Source organism: Cervus canadensis, chromosome 21, assembly GCF_019320065.1.
Source record: "Cervus canadensis isolate Bull #8, Minnesota chromosome 21, ASM1932006v1, whole genome shotgun sequence".
Lineage (NCBI taxonomy): Eukaryota > Metazoa > Chordata > Mammalia > Artiodactyla > Cervidae > Cervus > Cervus canadensis.
In genome coordinates this window covers 47,008,134-47,023,437 of record NC_057406.1, presented here as the reverse complement: position 1 = coordinate 47,023,437, position 15,304 = coordinate 47,008,134, and the positions used below count along the sequence as shown (strand labels likewise).

General features: G+C 43.5%; 1 protein-coding gene across 21 annotated transcripts in view; it reads left to right on the top strand.

The window, feature by feature from the left end:
• ANKS1B (ankyrin repeat and sterile alpha motif domain containing 1B) overlaps positions 1–15,304 on the top strand; it is a 1,065,346-nt gene that overhangs the window by 1,018,342 nt on the left and 31,700 nt on the right. For 20 of the 21 annotated variants that reach the window (XM_043440436.1, XM_043440451.1, XM_043440445.1 and 17 more), the window contains 3 exons: positions 1,896–1,907; positions 2,797–2,883; positions 10,981–11,118. In XM_043440436.1, the coding sequence (XP_043296371.1) occupies positions 1,896–1,907; positions 2,797–2,883; positions 10,981–11,118 (237 nt within the window). The remainder of the gene's footprint in view (positions 1–1,895; positions 1,908–2,796; positions 2,884–10,980; positions 11,119–15,304) is intronic. The other variant, XM_043440438.1, reaches the window with a different exon arrangement.

Here is a 15,304-nt window from a genome sequence, read left to right as displayed (position 1 = left end):
AGCTATCTTTCTGCAACACAGACCTGATCAAGTCACTCCCTACTTGAAAGCACCCAGTGTATCCTAGGTTGGCAGAATAAGTTACAACCATCCAAACCTACTGTACCATCGTAATCTCCCACCAGTTATCCAAACCCACATTTCTCATTTCCAGATGTGTGCATGTGTATGTCGATTCTGCTTCTAAAACAGCCTCTTTAGTCCTCTTCTGCCACCTGGAGAATCCTCTCCACCCTTGAAGAGCCAGGTCAGTCACCAGGCTCAGGACGCAGCCGGTTGAATGAATGGATGAAGACTTGCCCACTCCCTCCTGCAGAGTCAGGCTCTTGCTGCCCAGCACTCTGGAAGTACTCTGTTCACATCTCTGTCACATCTGTCAACATTTGTGTTGTAGCTGCTCTCGAGCCAGGAATGGTGATATGTCTCTCCCTGTCCATGGCAGACGTTCCCAACCCTCCTTACTGCAGAGCCCAGACGCAGCTCAGAATCCGTCTCAACATAGCACCAGACAGCCACATTCAGCAGACCGAAGTCTGTACACGATCTGAGGTCTCTGTGACATCCCCCAAAGTAGACTGCATTTCTCCAGCTTTTGGGCCATTTAATACCCACTCGGTTGCAGAATGAATAACAGATGGCTTTTCTTTTTTCTTTGGGACAGGGTTTCTTAATACTACATAACATGTTGGTTTTTAACCTTATGTTAAGGGGAATGTGTGTGTGTGTGAGTTGCTCAGTTGTGTCCGACTCTGTGCAACCTTACGGACTGTAGCCCACCAGGCTTCTCTGTCCCTGAAATTCTCCAGGCAAGAATACTGGAGTGGGTTGCCATTCCCTTCTCCATATGTTAGGTGTATGTTAATACTATTTCATGTCACAGATAACTGTCCACAAGAGTGCATTCGCAAGAGATGATTTGTTGGAACCCATTGTTACTCTTTGCAAAGAATTTTTCACACGTATGCACACATTCAGGCCATACATTCCACGCCTTCACACACACGTTCCTGCCACAGCCTCTCTCCTGTTCCTGCCACAGCCTCTCTCTTTACAGAATTCAGCCCACGGTTTTACCTTCCAGTCAGCATGCTGCATGTTATTTCTTCTAGCCTTCAACTTATCTTGTACGTTTCCAAGAGCTGGTTGGATAAAGTATTAAAAAATAAAAGTATCTAACCTTACATTCCAAATCTCTCTTTGGCAGTCAACAAAAGAAAAGTGGTGAGTCTGGGTAATTTTAAAACTAGTTAAAAAGCACTTCACAGGCACAGCTTTTTTTTCTGGACTGCTTGAAACACTTAATATTACATAGTAATACTCTCAGTAATCAATTTTCTTTATCTCTGATGCAGATATAGTAGCTCTCAAAAAGGTGTGTCAAAACAACCAGGAAAATGTGAAACACCTTTTCCATGGCTCAAGCGAGAGATGAAATGTAATTATCATTACGGAGTTCAATGAGTTGTATTCAAACTATCGGACCTTCTTTCATTCTGGTCACATTTCAGAGTTTATAAATGGAAAATGGGTAATATAAAGGAAGAAATCAAGAAAGCTCATATTTTCCCTCAATTCCCTTAATGTACATAAAACAGCTGGTCCTGGAATGCGCAAAGCAGAAGGCTCGTGCGTGTCAGTCATAATAAGACTGTGCAATGCAGTAAACAGAACGATGAGAAAACAGGAAAAACAAAGGAGAGACAGGGTCTGGGAAAGCCTGCAGCAGTTCCTGTGAAATAACAGTGGCATTGCAGCACCACGTATCTATAGAGTCTGTTCTCTTCACTGTCTGATGAGTCTGCCGTTGATGAATTACTGAAATCGTTTCCTCTCACCTTTTTATGTATTTTCTCTCCTATTATGTTCTCACCTGTCTTGTCTGGAAAACCCATCAGGCTAACTGTCAGGTAGGTTCTTCTTGATGTTTAATGTGATTATTAGGAGTGTCCACAGCAGGAAATGAAGTAAACAGACTGTGGGTGGCCTGTGATGAATGATAAAACTAACCAGAAAAGGCAAATGCTAAATGACAGAGAAACTTTTTGCAGATGCGTGAAACTGTAGAAGCTGCTAACCCTAAGCACATTCAGCCACTGTGAACATCTATCATAAGAACTTTAGCCTAAAGGATTACCTCAGCTCTAAATGATGAAGTAGGTTACCTGGACTGTCCGGTTTTACCATGGCTCAGAATACAGCCTGCCCCCGGAGGGATCGAGCATCATGGAGTGATATTATATCCTATGTGGCCACAAGCAATTCTGCTGCAAATATGCTACCAGCTTTTACAGATTTGGCCAGGTGCAAGAAAAATTCCCAATGATGTATTCTAAATCCCTATTTTAAGTATGTATTCAGACATGCCTTGTACCTTGAAGAAGGAGACTAGGAAGAAACAGGGAGAGGTGGCATGTACTTTGTTCATGCTAAGCTCACCCTTGGAGTTCCATCTGACATGGCTTAACTCTCCAAAAGAATGTCGCTTGAATTGCAGTAGGGGACAGAGCGGGTTTGTTTCTCTTCTTGGTGTCACAGAACGGCAGTATTCCTTCACCCACATGAAGCAGCAGAAAGGCTCTATTTAGATCCTCAAGTGCAAGACAGATACTTTATAAACCTAAACCAGAGCTGAGCCCAAGAGAAGAGAGACATATATTTAAATTAGAGTATGTTTGGTGTGTGTGTGTGTTGTTGTTTTTAACTTGAGCTTATTTTTATCTTTCAAGAGAAAAAATCATGTGCTACAGTTGCCATGCAACACAAACTGCTCTAACAGCTTTCTAATTTTAATTTCAGAAGTCTACAGAGCAAATGAAGAAGGTCCCAACTATCATCCTTTCAGTCTCATATAAAGGAGTCAAATTTATTGATGCAACAAATAAGGTGGGTACCATGCCTCTACAGTCCTGAGTAAATGATCTAAAATCCTTTGCTTCCCATCATACTTAACATCCCCATTTTATTTATTTAATTTTTCTTAATGTTTTGGCTACATCGTGCAGCATGTGGGATCTTAGTTCCCCAAGCAGGGATCAAACCTGAGTTTAAGTCTTAACCACTGGAGTCTTAATCACTGGACCACCAGGGAAGTCCCATCATCCCCCATTTTAATCACTCCCCAACCCCCACCTTCATACTCCCTACACACACACACACCCCTTGCATTTGGAGGCTTGATCCAGGATTTCTACACATATTTGGCATTCACCTTTCCAAGGTACCTTCCCTCATAGACTGTTCGGTTCAGGCTCTGACAATATCCCTTTGGGTCCAGGGAACATTAAAACAGGAAAAATTATATCTAGAGTGAAGACGCATCAGTGTTCATTCCTCCGTCAGAGGAAGTGTCACTAGGCAACAGACTAAATGTTTGTCTTTCCATTTCTCCAGAGATAGGCCTGTCCTTTCTTTAGATTTATGGAATGAATACCTGACCCAGGGAACACATGCTCTGGCTTTTACATCATATAATTGCATTTTGTTCTCAACTATTGAGATGGAAGAGAGGGTTTCAACTGTGTTGTTTTCTTAAGAGGCACCATGCGAAAAGCTCAGGCCAAGCTGTGACTATGCTATGACCTTGCACTCACTGGGAGAATGGTTCATGGGCTCCAAGGTCAAGTGTAGACAAATGGGTTGCATTTTACTTCAAAAGTGTGCTTTCTTAGCAAAGATGACGGAGGGCAGGTGCTAAACTAGAAAATGTGGGTGTGACCACTCTCACCCTCCATAGACTCAAACCTGACTCGCTCTTCCTCCCAAACCCCCAAATGTCCCTGCATTTTAGTCTTACATCCTTCCAACCAGTAAAGTACAGAAATTGGGGAAATGAGGTGATCCCCATTGGTGGACACTGTTTGTTTTCTGGACTGCCTATCCAGTCCTCTCAGTTGGACCCACTCCATTCTGGGGAAAGGAAGCAGAAGTCTTGAAGCAGATGAATTTTAATGATGGAAATGTATGACCAGGGCACCTGGATTTAGATTCAGGGAAACATCCTGTGGCCGATGACTCTTGACTGTAATAAGCCTGACCATCTGAGTCCCCAGATTCAATGGCTTTCACCCATTGAAAGCCTTCCCAGTTTGTTTTCTGTAATGAAGAAGACTGTCGTGTCAGTGGTCAGAGAAGCCCAAGCTCCCCGAGTCTACTGAGGAGAACAGCCTCCCAGTTTTAGAAGCAGTTCTGAAATCCAGGCAGAAAGCTGATAACTCAGCTGCTCAAGCCAGTCCATGATGTCCAGAGCACACTCAGAGTCAGATGCCTTCTGTGGATGATGGCTTCAACCTGACAATATGTCATTGACAGTTACCATTCAGTTCAGTCTCTCAGTAGTGTCCAACTCTTTGCGACCCCATGAACTGCAGCATGCCAGGCCTCCCTGTCCATCACCAACTCCCAGAGTCCACCCAAACCCATGTCCATTGAGTCAGTGATGCCATCCAACCATCTCATCCTCTGTTGTCCCCTTCTCCTGCCCTCAATCTTTCCCAGCATCAGGGTCTTTTCCAGTGAGTCAGATCAGTTACCATTATCAGATTACAATTGTGGGGAGCCTGATCAGAAAAATCCCAATTGATTTGCTTTTTCATTTCTTAGAAGCAACTTTAGTTGCTTCCTTTAGCCCTAGATTATAGTCGGTTGGTTTTTAAAGTTTCAAAACTTTATGGAATTCTTAAGATACCATTGCTTTCACTGTATCTAAACTTCAAGAAAGTCTTTGGCATTGATTGTTTTTGTTTTCTTTTTTTTTTTTTTAACCTGGAGCAGTTGCCTCTACCCCATTTGCACTTGAAAATCATGAGTGGCAGTATATTTTCAGCATATGAGTTTAACACTCTCTTAGATTAACAATCTTATTAGCAGGCTTGGATTCTGACATTTTCTAAACAAGTTGTATTTGCCCTGAGAAGTTTCCAGAGTCTTAAGACTGTCGTCCCATGAAGCTGGTAGCATGACTGGGTGCATCTGTAGTAATAGCATCCTCTCTAACGTGCTCTCCACCATCAGAGGAAGGAGAGTGCACTGTTGGCTCTGTGGCCTTTACCTTACAGACACATTAGTGGCTGTAGATCTTGATTTCCTAGACTTTGAGAAGATGCTTCTGCTTTAGTCACCTGTACTTAGATGAGTCGCTCATTTAGTTCTCCTCACTAAGGATTACCTGGACATCTAAACACTGAAAGATATTCCAAAGATAATTGCATGAATAAAGACACTACATGAAGAAAGCCCGTGTGTCTTTCAAGTCCTCACAGTGTGGTCCTCAGCCTATTCTCAAAATCCAGAGCAAAGGCAGATGCATATGTTGGTGGCAGGTGGAGCCAACCTCTCTCTGACCTTTAAGATAATATGTTACATTCCAATTTCATATCTCTTTTTGGCAATCACGAAAGAAAACTGGTGAGTCTGGGTAATTTTAAAACTAGTTAAAAAGCACTTGCCTGGCTTTCTTAGGAATTTGGGGACATTGACGTCAACACTGGTGGCTACACAGGGTCCCCATCCCAGCATCCCAGGGTGTTGCTGATCTGCTTCCATCTGATGGATGGTGGGTGACTCAGAGCCGTGGCCTAGGAGTTAGTATGTGGGAAACCAAAGCAGAGAGCTCGTGTTAGAAGGTAGAAGAGAGAAGCAGTGAAGGGCTGCGCTGGTGGCGTGTGTCTGAGGAAGGCTGAGAGACCCTGCCAGCCAGGGCGAAGGCCCGGTGTCGGGGGGTGTGGAGGAGCCAGTGCTGAGGGTCGTGCTCGGGTCACGGTGTGGAGGGAACTGTGCTCACCAGCAGTGTCTGCAGGGCCTCGTGTGTGCCCCTGGGTCCCGTTCAGAGCAGCCTCTGGTTAGTGCCCACAGCAGGGAAGGAGCGGGCTGAGGCACTCCACGTCCTGCTTCCGGTTTGCACCGGAAGTTCCTCCCCTGGGAAGCATTGTCAGCAGGGAGCCGCCCTGACTTGACCTGAAGGACTTGTGATTTGTAGACATCTGGGAAGACCTCACAGTTGGAGGTGCTGTGACCTCTAAGCCTGTGCCGAGACACAAGCAGAAGTCACAGCTTATTGTTTATGTTTGATGTTTCCTTGTACTAGATTCTTAAACTGTCCCCTCCCGACCACCACGTCTCTATAACCCTGCCCTGGTCACAGAGATGGGGTGTTTGGACTGCTCTGGACACGTGGAGTAACCAAAGGCCTCAGATCCTTTCCAAGTGACTGCCCAGCAGTGACACAGCCAGCTGGTCACTGAGAAGATCTGGAACTTAACCTTCGCATCCCCTAACCCAGTGCTTTTTCCTGTTACTCCACAGCTCCTGCCAGTTCGTTAGAGGTGCAATGGATGCTTAATTTACACTTCCATTTGTGTTTGCTTGCATTTGACTAGGTAAAAGGTGAACCTTCCAGCCAAGCACTTCTTTCCTTTTTCTCTCATGAAGAAGTAGCTGTGGCTGAGTCCATGGAGAAGGTTAGGTGCCTGGTTATCAACTCATGAGTTTATTACCTACCAGCATAGGAAACAAATTGAATAACTAAACTCTATTTGAAAAGGAAGAAGCAAAAATGACCTTCAACTAAAAATGGGACTTGGAATAGGTTTATACTAAAATGTTACAGATAAATCACACCAGCTTTCTGGTGCTTCATAGCCCAGAGGTAGCTCTAGCGTGGCTTTCCACCAAGAAGACTGCAACTGCTTAGTTCCAAACCCGTCTTCAGATTGGCAGGGCCTTCTAAGAGGTGACACAGTCCCCACATCCAGCACTTGACCAAGATTGGGTTGCATTTTGCCTTCCTGCTCTGACCCCCTCCTCAGTCTTCCCATCCAGCTAAATTGGAAATAACTCAGTGCCTGGGTTTGTTTGTTTTTAATGTCAGCCTCAGGTGGGGCTGATGCTATTTTTTTAGGCACAGATTAACTTAGGACTTTTGCCTAAACAAGTTGTTTATAGCACATGCAGCCTCCATTCCATCCACAGCTGTGGCATAGTCTGTACTCCAGGACTATTCCTTGGTCTCAGAATCATCATACACATGGAGACCTGACCTTGCCATTCTGCAAAGGTGATGCAAAGTGATGGCATCATTGACCTCAGTGTTACCACATGTAGATTTGTGTGCCTGACACACTCCGAATGTCAGCGTTTGAAGCAGAGAAAGGTTTATTGCAGGGCCAGGCAAGGAGAACAGGTGGTTCATGCCCATAAGACCCCAAACGCCCTGGAGGGAGAACCACCACACCTTTATTTAGTTTTTCAGCAGAGCATTTTTAAAGGCCAGGTGAGCGAGTGGTGTCCCCAGGTATGTGATCAGCTCTCTTGACTGGTTGATGGCGATCAACCCTTAGGCGCCAGATGGCGTGGCAGCTACGTGCTCTTGATCATCAGATATTTAATTTCTTCCCAGGTGCTAGTAGAAAAGAAACTGCCTGCTGATGCAGGAGACACAAGAGACGTGGGTTCGATCCCTAGGTCAAAAAGATCCCCTGGAGAAAGGCATGGCAACCCACTCCAGTATTCTTGCCTGGAGAATCCCATGGACAAAGGAGCCTGTTGGGGTCACAAAGAGTCCAACATGACTGAAGCAACTAAGCATGCATGCATAGTGGTGGTTTTTTAGCATCTGAAAAACTCAGGCATGAGATACTATAATCTGGGTACTTCTTAGAGGATGTGGGAGTGGGGTCTGTCCTGAAAAGGCCTCACTCGGTTACATCAGTAGTGAGATCCCAGGTCCTGTCCACATTCCAGCACCACCGACCTATCAGAAATTCTGTTCAAGATACCTCCCCACCCAGTCCATCAGTGTGAATTCATTTATAAGCATATTTTTCAATTGCCAATTAGGGTGATTAAATGCCAGTAACATGAGCTATGAACTGATTATAGAACATTTTTATTAGCCTGCCTTTCCTCTGGTTTAGACCATGAGAACAGAGGAATAAACATTTCAGCAGTAGGTGAGGAGGCTGATTTTGGAGCATGGAGCAGCATGGAGGAGGGCAGGGCCTCAGAGTTAAGAGAAAGTCCTGGGCTCCTGGGGATGAGAGAAGTGAGGGAGTGGAGGGCGGGGACGGTTTTGGGGATGGGTTTCAGGAAACTGGGAGGGAAAGTCAAGAAAGAGGAAAAGTGTCTTAGTGCTGTAATAAATTACCATAGATGGGGTTGCTTAAACCACAAATATTTATTTCTCACAGTTTCAGAGGCTGGAAAGTCCAAAATTAAGTCAGCAACAGATTCAGTATCTGATGAAAGCCTTCATTTGCTGCTTCATAAACAGCCATCTTCCTGCTGTGTCCTCATGGCAGAGAGGGCCAGTTGGCTCTCTCGACTGTTTGGCTTTTTTTTTTTTTTTTTTTTTTGGCAATTTTTTTAAAGCCAGCTTAGATTGATTGATTTATTTTTATTAAATGTTTTATTTTGTATTGGAGTATAGCTGATGAACAGTGTTGTGATAGTTTCAGATGGACAGCAAAGGGACTCAGCCATACATACACATGTATCCATTCTCCCCCAAATTCCTCTCCCATTCAGGCTGCCATATAACATTGAGCAGACTTCCCTAGAGAATGAACTTGTGATTTCTGGGGGGAAAGATGGGGAGGAGGGATAGTTAGGAAGTTTGGGATAACCAAGGACCTACTGGCTCCTCGTCTTGTAAAAGCACTAATCACCTTCAGGAGAGCTCCACTCTCTTGACCTAATCATATCCAGAAGCCCACCTCTAAGCACCATCACTGGGAGCTAGGATTTCACGATACAAACTTGGAGAGGACAGACACATGAGGCTCATAATTCAGAGAAAGCCCCAGAGATAAAGCTTGGCCTACTTGACAAGTGTTCCCTGGGCCACAGGGCTGTCCTATGCCACTGAAAATCAGGAGTGACACCTTATGAACTGGCAAGATGCAGGGTATTCAGTGCAATAAAAGTCGCAGGGCACTCTTCACTGTAACACCTTCCTGAGAAGTTAGTCTACCTTTTTTGTTGTTGTTCAGTCATGTCTGACTCTTTGCGACCCCATCAACTGCAGCACGCCAGGCTTCCTTGTCCTTCACTATCTCTTTGGAGTTTGCTCAAACTCATGTCCATTGAGCTGATGATGCCATCCAACCATCTCATCCTCTGTGGCCCCCTTCTTTTGTCCTCAATCTTTCTTTCCCAGCATCAGTGTATTTTCCAGTGAGTCAGCTCTTCGCATCAGTTAGCCAAAGTATTGGAGCTTCAGCTTCAGCATCAGTCCTTCCAATGAATCTACCTTATGCTAGTTAAAAATCTCAAGAATACAACATACCAATTTAGTTAAAAGTTGGAGCCAGTGCTCTATTTCCAATAATAGTGGATCCTGGATGATGAGACTACATCCACACAGACTTGCCGAAATAACTCGCAGCCCCCAATTAAAATGACGGTGGAAACAAAATAACTCAAATGATGGTGGAGGCCTAGTGCACCTGCTAACACTGTACCTATAAAGATCATGCAGCTCTTATTAATTTTAAATTTAAGATTTCACAAGTTCCTAATTTAGTTTTCTTCTTGAAGAAATGCTGTCTGGATGTCAGAAGAGGATCTGGACCTTTTGTCTTGAAATTCTATCCTGCAAGAGGATGTTACTTGTTTATGGGATTCTGATTCCAGTTTGAGTTATTTTTGACAGTGCTACATGTAGGATCAACATAAGGGACCACTGTGAAGAATGTCTTAATTTAATTTTCTTTCATGTCTTAATTCTGTAATTGCTTCCTAACCACACAGCTCAGCAGGGTGAGGGGCGTGAAAAACTTGCTCAGGGAGCTGGCAGGGAAGGGCATTTTGTAAGCATTTTTAGACATTGACGGGTGTACCCAGAGCATTATATGTGCTTGGGTTATTTAAGACTGTGCAATTACGAAGTAATTAGGGTAATCATTAAAGGTTTTAGATCTATGACAACTGCAGAAATCATAAATGAGATATTATGAGATTATAAATGGGATATTATGAGATTAAGAAATGATTGCACGATTAATGTGAAATATTTTCCTTCTTAAATTCATCAATATTATCAAAAGAAGTATCTGGCAGGGTTTGCAGCCCAGATGTGTCTCCTTGGTTATTGTGCTTCAGGATAATGGTGCCTAAACCTTTCCTCAGGTACTTCCCATTGTTCTTAAAGGCTGGTTGGGATGAAGAGGCTGGCAAGGAGAGGCCATGAAAAAATGCTAGTGAGAAGAGAAATGAAATTGTGTTGAACCAGTGAGAGAGAGGTTGGGGGTGAGAGGCATTGCGTCGAATTTGAGAGAGCCTGAGCTCTGCGATCCAAAAACCCCAGATTGTGGGCTCAGCTCCGCCACCTGCCCTGCATTAAGGCACTTACACTGTCTGAGGACCAGTTTCCGCCTGTGAGCTGCTGAGGCTCACCTCCAGCACCCACTCGTAATTGCAACACGGCGGGAATGCATCCGCGCCCTGCATCAAGCCTGCGGTGTGGTGGTTCCCTGCTCCCAGCCCTGCGCCATCGTCTCTGCAGAGTTGTCAAGAGAGAGTGCTTTGACTTGCCCTCCCCGGCCTGCCTGGGCTCTGGGGAGCTCTGGCCGCGCAAGACAGCAGTAAGGGATGGTGAGGCTCAGTCTCCTGGGAAAGCGGAACAACAGGGCGGGGGATCTTTCCCAGGAAGAGCTGGCGGGAGGCAGCGCTGACTCTCCCAGTGTACGTGGGGGATAGAAATAGTGAAATCCTTATTAATTATTATTTTTAAAAAGGTGTCTACACAGCGCCAGGCAAGAACTGCTGCTCCAGGTTCAGACTATTTTAGGTTGTTTTTCATTAAACGAAAATATTCCTTCCAGACCTGGTATACCTTTGCCCACAGATAGTGGGTCATTTTGTATGTTGCTGGTCTAGAACATTCTAGGAATAGGGACAGCAGCTGCTTCCCAGGCCATTTGCCTTGATTCTAAAATAGGTTGGTTTGCAGAGGGAAACAGTGGTCATTTGTGTGATTTCTTCCAGAACATAATTGCTGAGCATGAGATTCGTAACATCTCCTGTGCGGCCCAGGACCCGGAAGACCTCTCGACGTTCGCTTACATCACTAAGGATTTGAAGTCCAACCACCACTATTGTCACGTGTTTACTGCCTTTGACGTGGTGAGTAACTGCCCTCTTTAGACTGACAAGTATTTCTGTGAATGTACCTGGAATTTATTGAAAGCAATTCAGATGCTTGGTTTGTCTGAGTTTTGTTTGGTTTTTTCCTACTGTACTGGGTCTTCGTTGCTACATGCGGGCTTTCTCAAGTTGTGGTGAGCAGGGGGCTGCCCTCTGTTGAGCTGCTTATTGCAATGGCTTCTCTTACTGTGCAGAGCATGGGTTTTAAACGGTGCAGGCTTCCATAGTTGTACATAACACAGGCTTGGTTACTCCTCAACATGTGGGATCTTCCTGGCTCAGAGATCAAACCTGTGTCCCCTGCACTGACAGGCAGATTCTTAACAACTGGACCACCAGGACAGCCAAACGCTTGGTGTGTGTTTGTTTGTTTGTTTTACCAAATATTAGGGTATTCATGGTATAAGATATTTTGCAGACTTCAGCTTTTCTGAGCTTTTTTTATATTTTCACTCATCCATTAAATTTCAAACTCCACTTCTATTCAGTATCTGAACTGCCATTGATCAACTACTAACTTCACTTTTTAAATTTAATGAATTCCTTTCTTTCTCTGGTACCAAAATACAGTAAATGTCTTTCAGCCTTTTTGTTCCTTCACTATGTCTGTTGGTTTCTTGGGTAGCCATTTCTAAATAGTAGGACATAGTAGTCTAGGTTTGTTTGGAAGAAATATAAATTTTAGTGCCTCATACAATACTTACGGTTTTCTATATTGAATAGTAATTAAATTAGACATCTACAAATAGTAATTGGGAACAGTGAGGTTTGGTCTATTTAAATATGACCCATATTCAGAAATTAGTCTTGTAATGATGGCCTTATGGTGTTATACCACCTATAATCCTGTTTGTCATTGTCTTAAAACTAACCCATATGCAATATTTGTTTTTCTCATTCTGACTTATTTTGTATGACAGACTCTAGGTCCATTCATGTTACTGCAAATGACCCAATTTCATTTCTTTTTATGGCTAACATTCCACTGTATACATATACCACATCTTCTTTATCCATTCATCTGTCAGTAAACATCTAGGTAGCTTCTATGTCCTGGCTATTGTAAATAGTGTTGCGGTGATCATTGAGTTACATGTGTCTTTTTGAATTATGGTTTTCTCAGGATATATGCCCAGGAGTGGGATTGCTAGGTCATATGGTAGTTCTAGAACCTCCAACCTGTTCTCCACAGTGGCTGTATCAATTTACATTCCCACCAACAGTGCAAGAGGGTTCCCTTTTCTCCACACCCCCTCCAGCATTTATTGTTTGTAAAATTTCTCAGCTTTCTTGAGAGTGGCCATTTTAATTGGTGTGGGGTGATATGTCATTATAGTTTTGATTTGCATTTCTCTGATCATGAGTGATGTTGAGTGTATTTTCATTTGTTAGCTATCTGTATGTCTTCTTTGGGGAAATGTCTCTCTATTTCTTCTGGCTATTTTTTGATTGGGTTTGTATTTTTTTGATATTGAGCTTCATGAGCTGCTTGTATATTTTGGAGATTCTTTTTCAGTTGCTCCATTTGCCAATATTTTTTCCCATTCTGAGGGTTGTCTTTTTGTCTTTTTTTGGTTTACTAAATAGCATATATTAATGCATATGTATGGAATCGAGAAAATGGTACTGATGAAACCATTTGCAAGGCAGCAATAGAGATGCAGACATACAGAACGGACATGTGGAAGTGGGGAGGAAGAGGGTGGGATGTGTTGGGAGAGTAGCACTGGCCTGTATACACCACAATGTGTAAAATCGATGGCCGGTGGGAACCTCTGTGTAGCACAGGGCATTCAGCTCCACACGGTGTGATGACCAAGGAGGGTGGGATGGGGGTGAGGGAGGGATGTTCAAGAGGGACGGGATATATGTATGCATACAGTAAATTCACTTTGTTGTACAACAGAAGATAACACAACCTTGTAAAGCAATTATACTCCAATTTTTTAAAAAGAATACATCTTAAATAAATAAAATTAAAAAAAAAACTAGTCCATATATTACAAACTTGGAAGATGAAAGCAATTCTAGAAAATGTATTCCTTTTTGTACCTTTAAGATGGTACAAATTGTGTGAGCATAACTCTAATGTAGTACATTGGGCATTCTGCATTTGAAACAGAAGAGAGAGACAACCATGAAATAATCCGTAATCAGAAGAATTCTGAAATGTCACTCTAACTTGACAGTTCTGCTCTGCTCAAGGTTTAAAATACACATGTTTAAAGAATTACACAGTATTTGCAGTGGAATATATTCTTGGGATGCCAGCCCACGGTTTGGTGTCATGGGTAAGACTACTTGAAGCAATCTTTTTCAGTTCTGACAAATTCCCATGGACCAAGGATCACCAAAACCCAGAATTTGCCCCTAAGGGAAGTTAGGCTCATGCCCAGAGCACTGTATTACCAGACTGCATGTAGCCCATCCCTTGCAAATTTTGAAGATTGGAAACAGGAAAGAATGCTCGTGTGCCTTTAAATTTTTTTTCTATTTTGGGAGGCATGAGGAGAATAATATACAGGAGGTCTGTGTAAACAGTTAAGGACTGCAAAGCCAAAACCTTAACAGTATCCCTGGATGCACTTGTTCCCAGGGAATCAACATTATTGATTATAGCCATGTCAGCATTAGGTTTCTGGTGCCTTTAGACATAATTTACCATTCTTGTGAGATGCAGTTGTTTCTTTAAACAACAGAATTTATCTTTCTATCCCCACACCTTTTGGTTTGCATGATACACCCTTCTCTGGGAGAGTTGCCTTGTTGTCATAGAAAGGACGAACTGCTCAGAGTTCACATTCCAACTCGCTGCCTGCTCCCTGACGTTAGATGAGGAGCAGGACTCGGAGTCCCGATTTCCTTTGTCCACAGAACAGGTGCAGGGATTTCTCCTCGCAGGTTTTCATTGGGACTGAAACGAAGGAGCGCATGTAGAGGCTCATAAACAATGTGTCATTTCAGCACCACCACCGCTTCTGTCTCTCTCCTTCCCTCCTGACCTCACAAGTCACTCTGGCCTTTTCCTGCTAAAAGACTAAGGTACATTTTTCAGAAGTATATTTATGGTCCCATGTTTTCCCACTGCCCTTGCAAAAGAACTGAAAAGAAAACTAGAAGAATAAATAAACAGAAGCATACAGAAAGAAAGCATAGACTCTGTGGGCCTTCTCTTGGTCTATTGCTTCTATATAGTGTTTTCACTGAGTGTCAGCATTAATATTCCAGTATTGTCAGGATGAATTCCAGCCTTCCCTTGGGTATTGCAGTGTTTCTTTCTAAATTGGTTTTAGAGTAATATATAATTTGCCTCCATAAGAGAATCTAAAACAGTGTTCTCTATTCAAACTAAAAATGATACCCGTGGGCCATCTGGCCCCTTGAGTTTTTCAGCTGGTGTATATGTGATGCCAGAATTCTGAGGCGAAATATAGGGGGAAAATAGTCAACTGTTTGGTTTTAAGACCAACACAATGTCCCTGATACATTTTGAAAACATGTGGAGAATTGCTTCTCCTTTTATCTTTTCATCCAGATGTTTGATTTAATGTAGACATTCACTAGCTTAGGAGTCTGGTATCAGCTCCAAAGGATTTTCATCTTACGCCATGAATCCACCATTTTAATCCTCTCTAGGTGAACTTCAAAAATAGTCACAAAGGCTACCAGTCTTGACCTGGGCCTTTGAGCAATTTTGAGATGCCCCAAGCTTTGTTTGCACACACACACACACACACACACACACACACACAAAAGCCTCTTTGAGCACGGATTTCATGTCTTTATGTAGGGCAGTTCAATATTCAGTCCATTCTTGAAGCGATAACATGCTTTTGATATGAATCAGTCCCCCAGGCTGCCCAAATGGCAAAATAATACCTCCAGTATACATTTCGTCTTTCAGCTGCTGTGTTTTGAGTATACATTTGCTTGCTTTTTATTGGCATATAATTCCTTTACAGTGTTTTTCTGCTGTAGAACAGCGTGAATCAGCTATATGTGTATATATCCCCTCCCTCTTAAGGCTCCCTCCCACCCCCACCCGTCCTGCCCATCTTGGTTACCACGGAGCCCCAGGCCGCGCCCCCTGCTCCACAGCCGCTTCCCCGGCCGTCTGTTTTACACACGCAGTGTACACGTGTCAGCGCAGCTCTCCCAGTTCAGC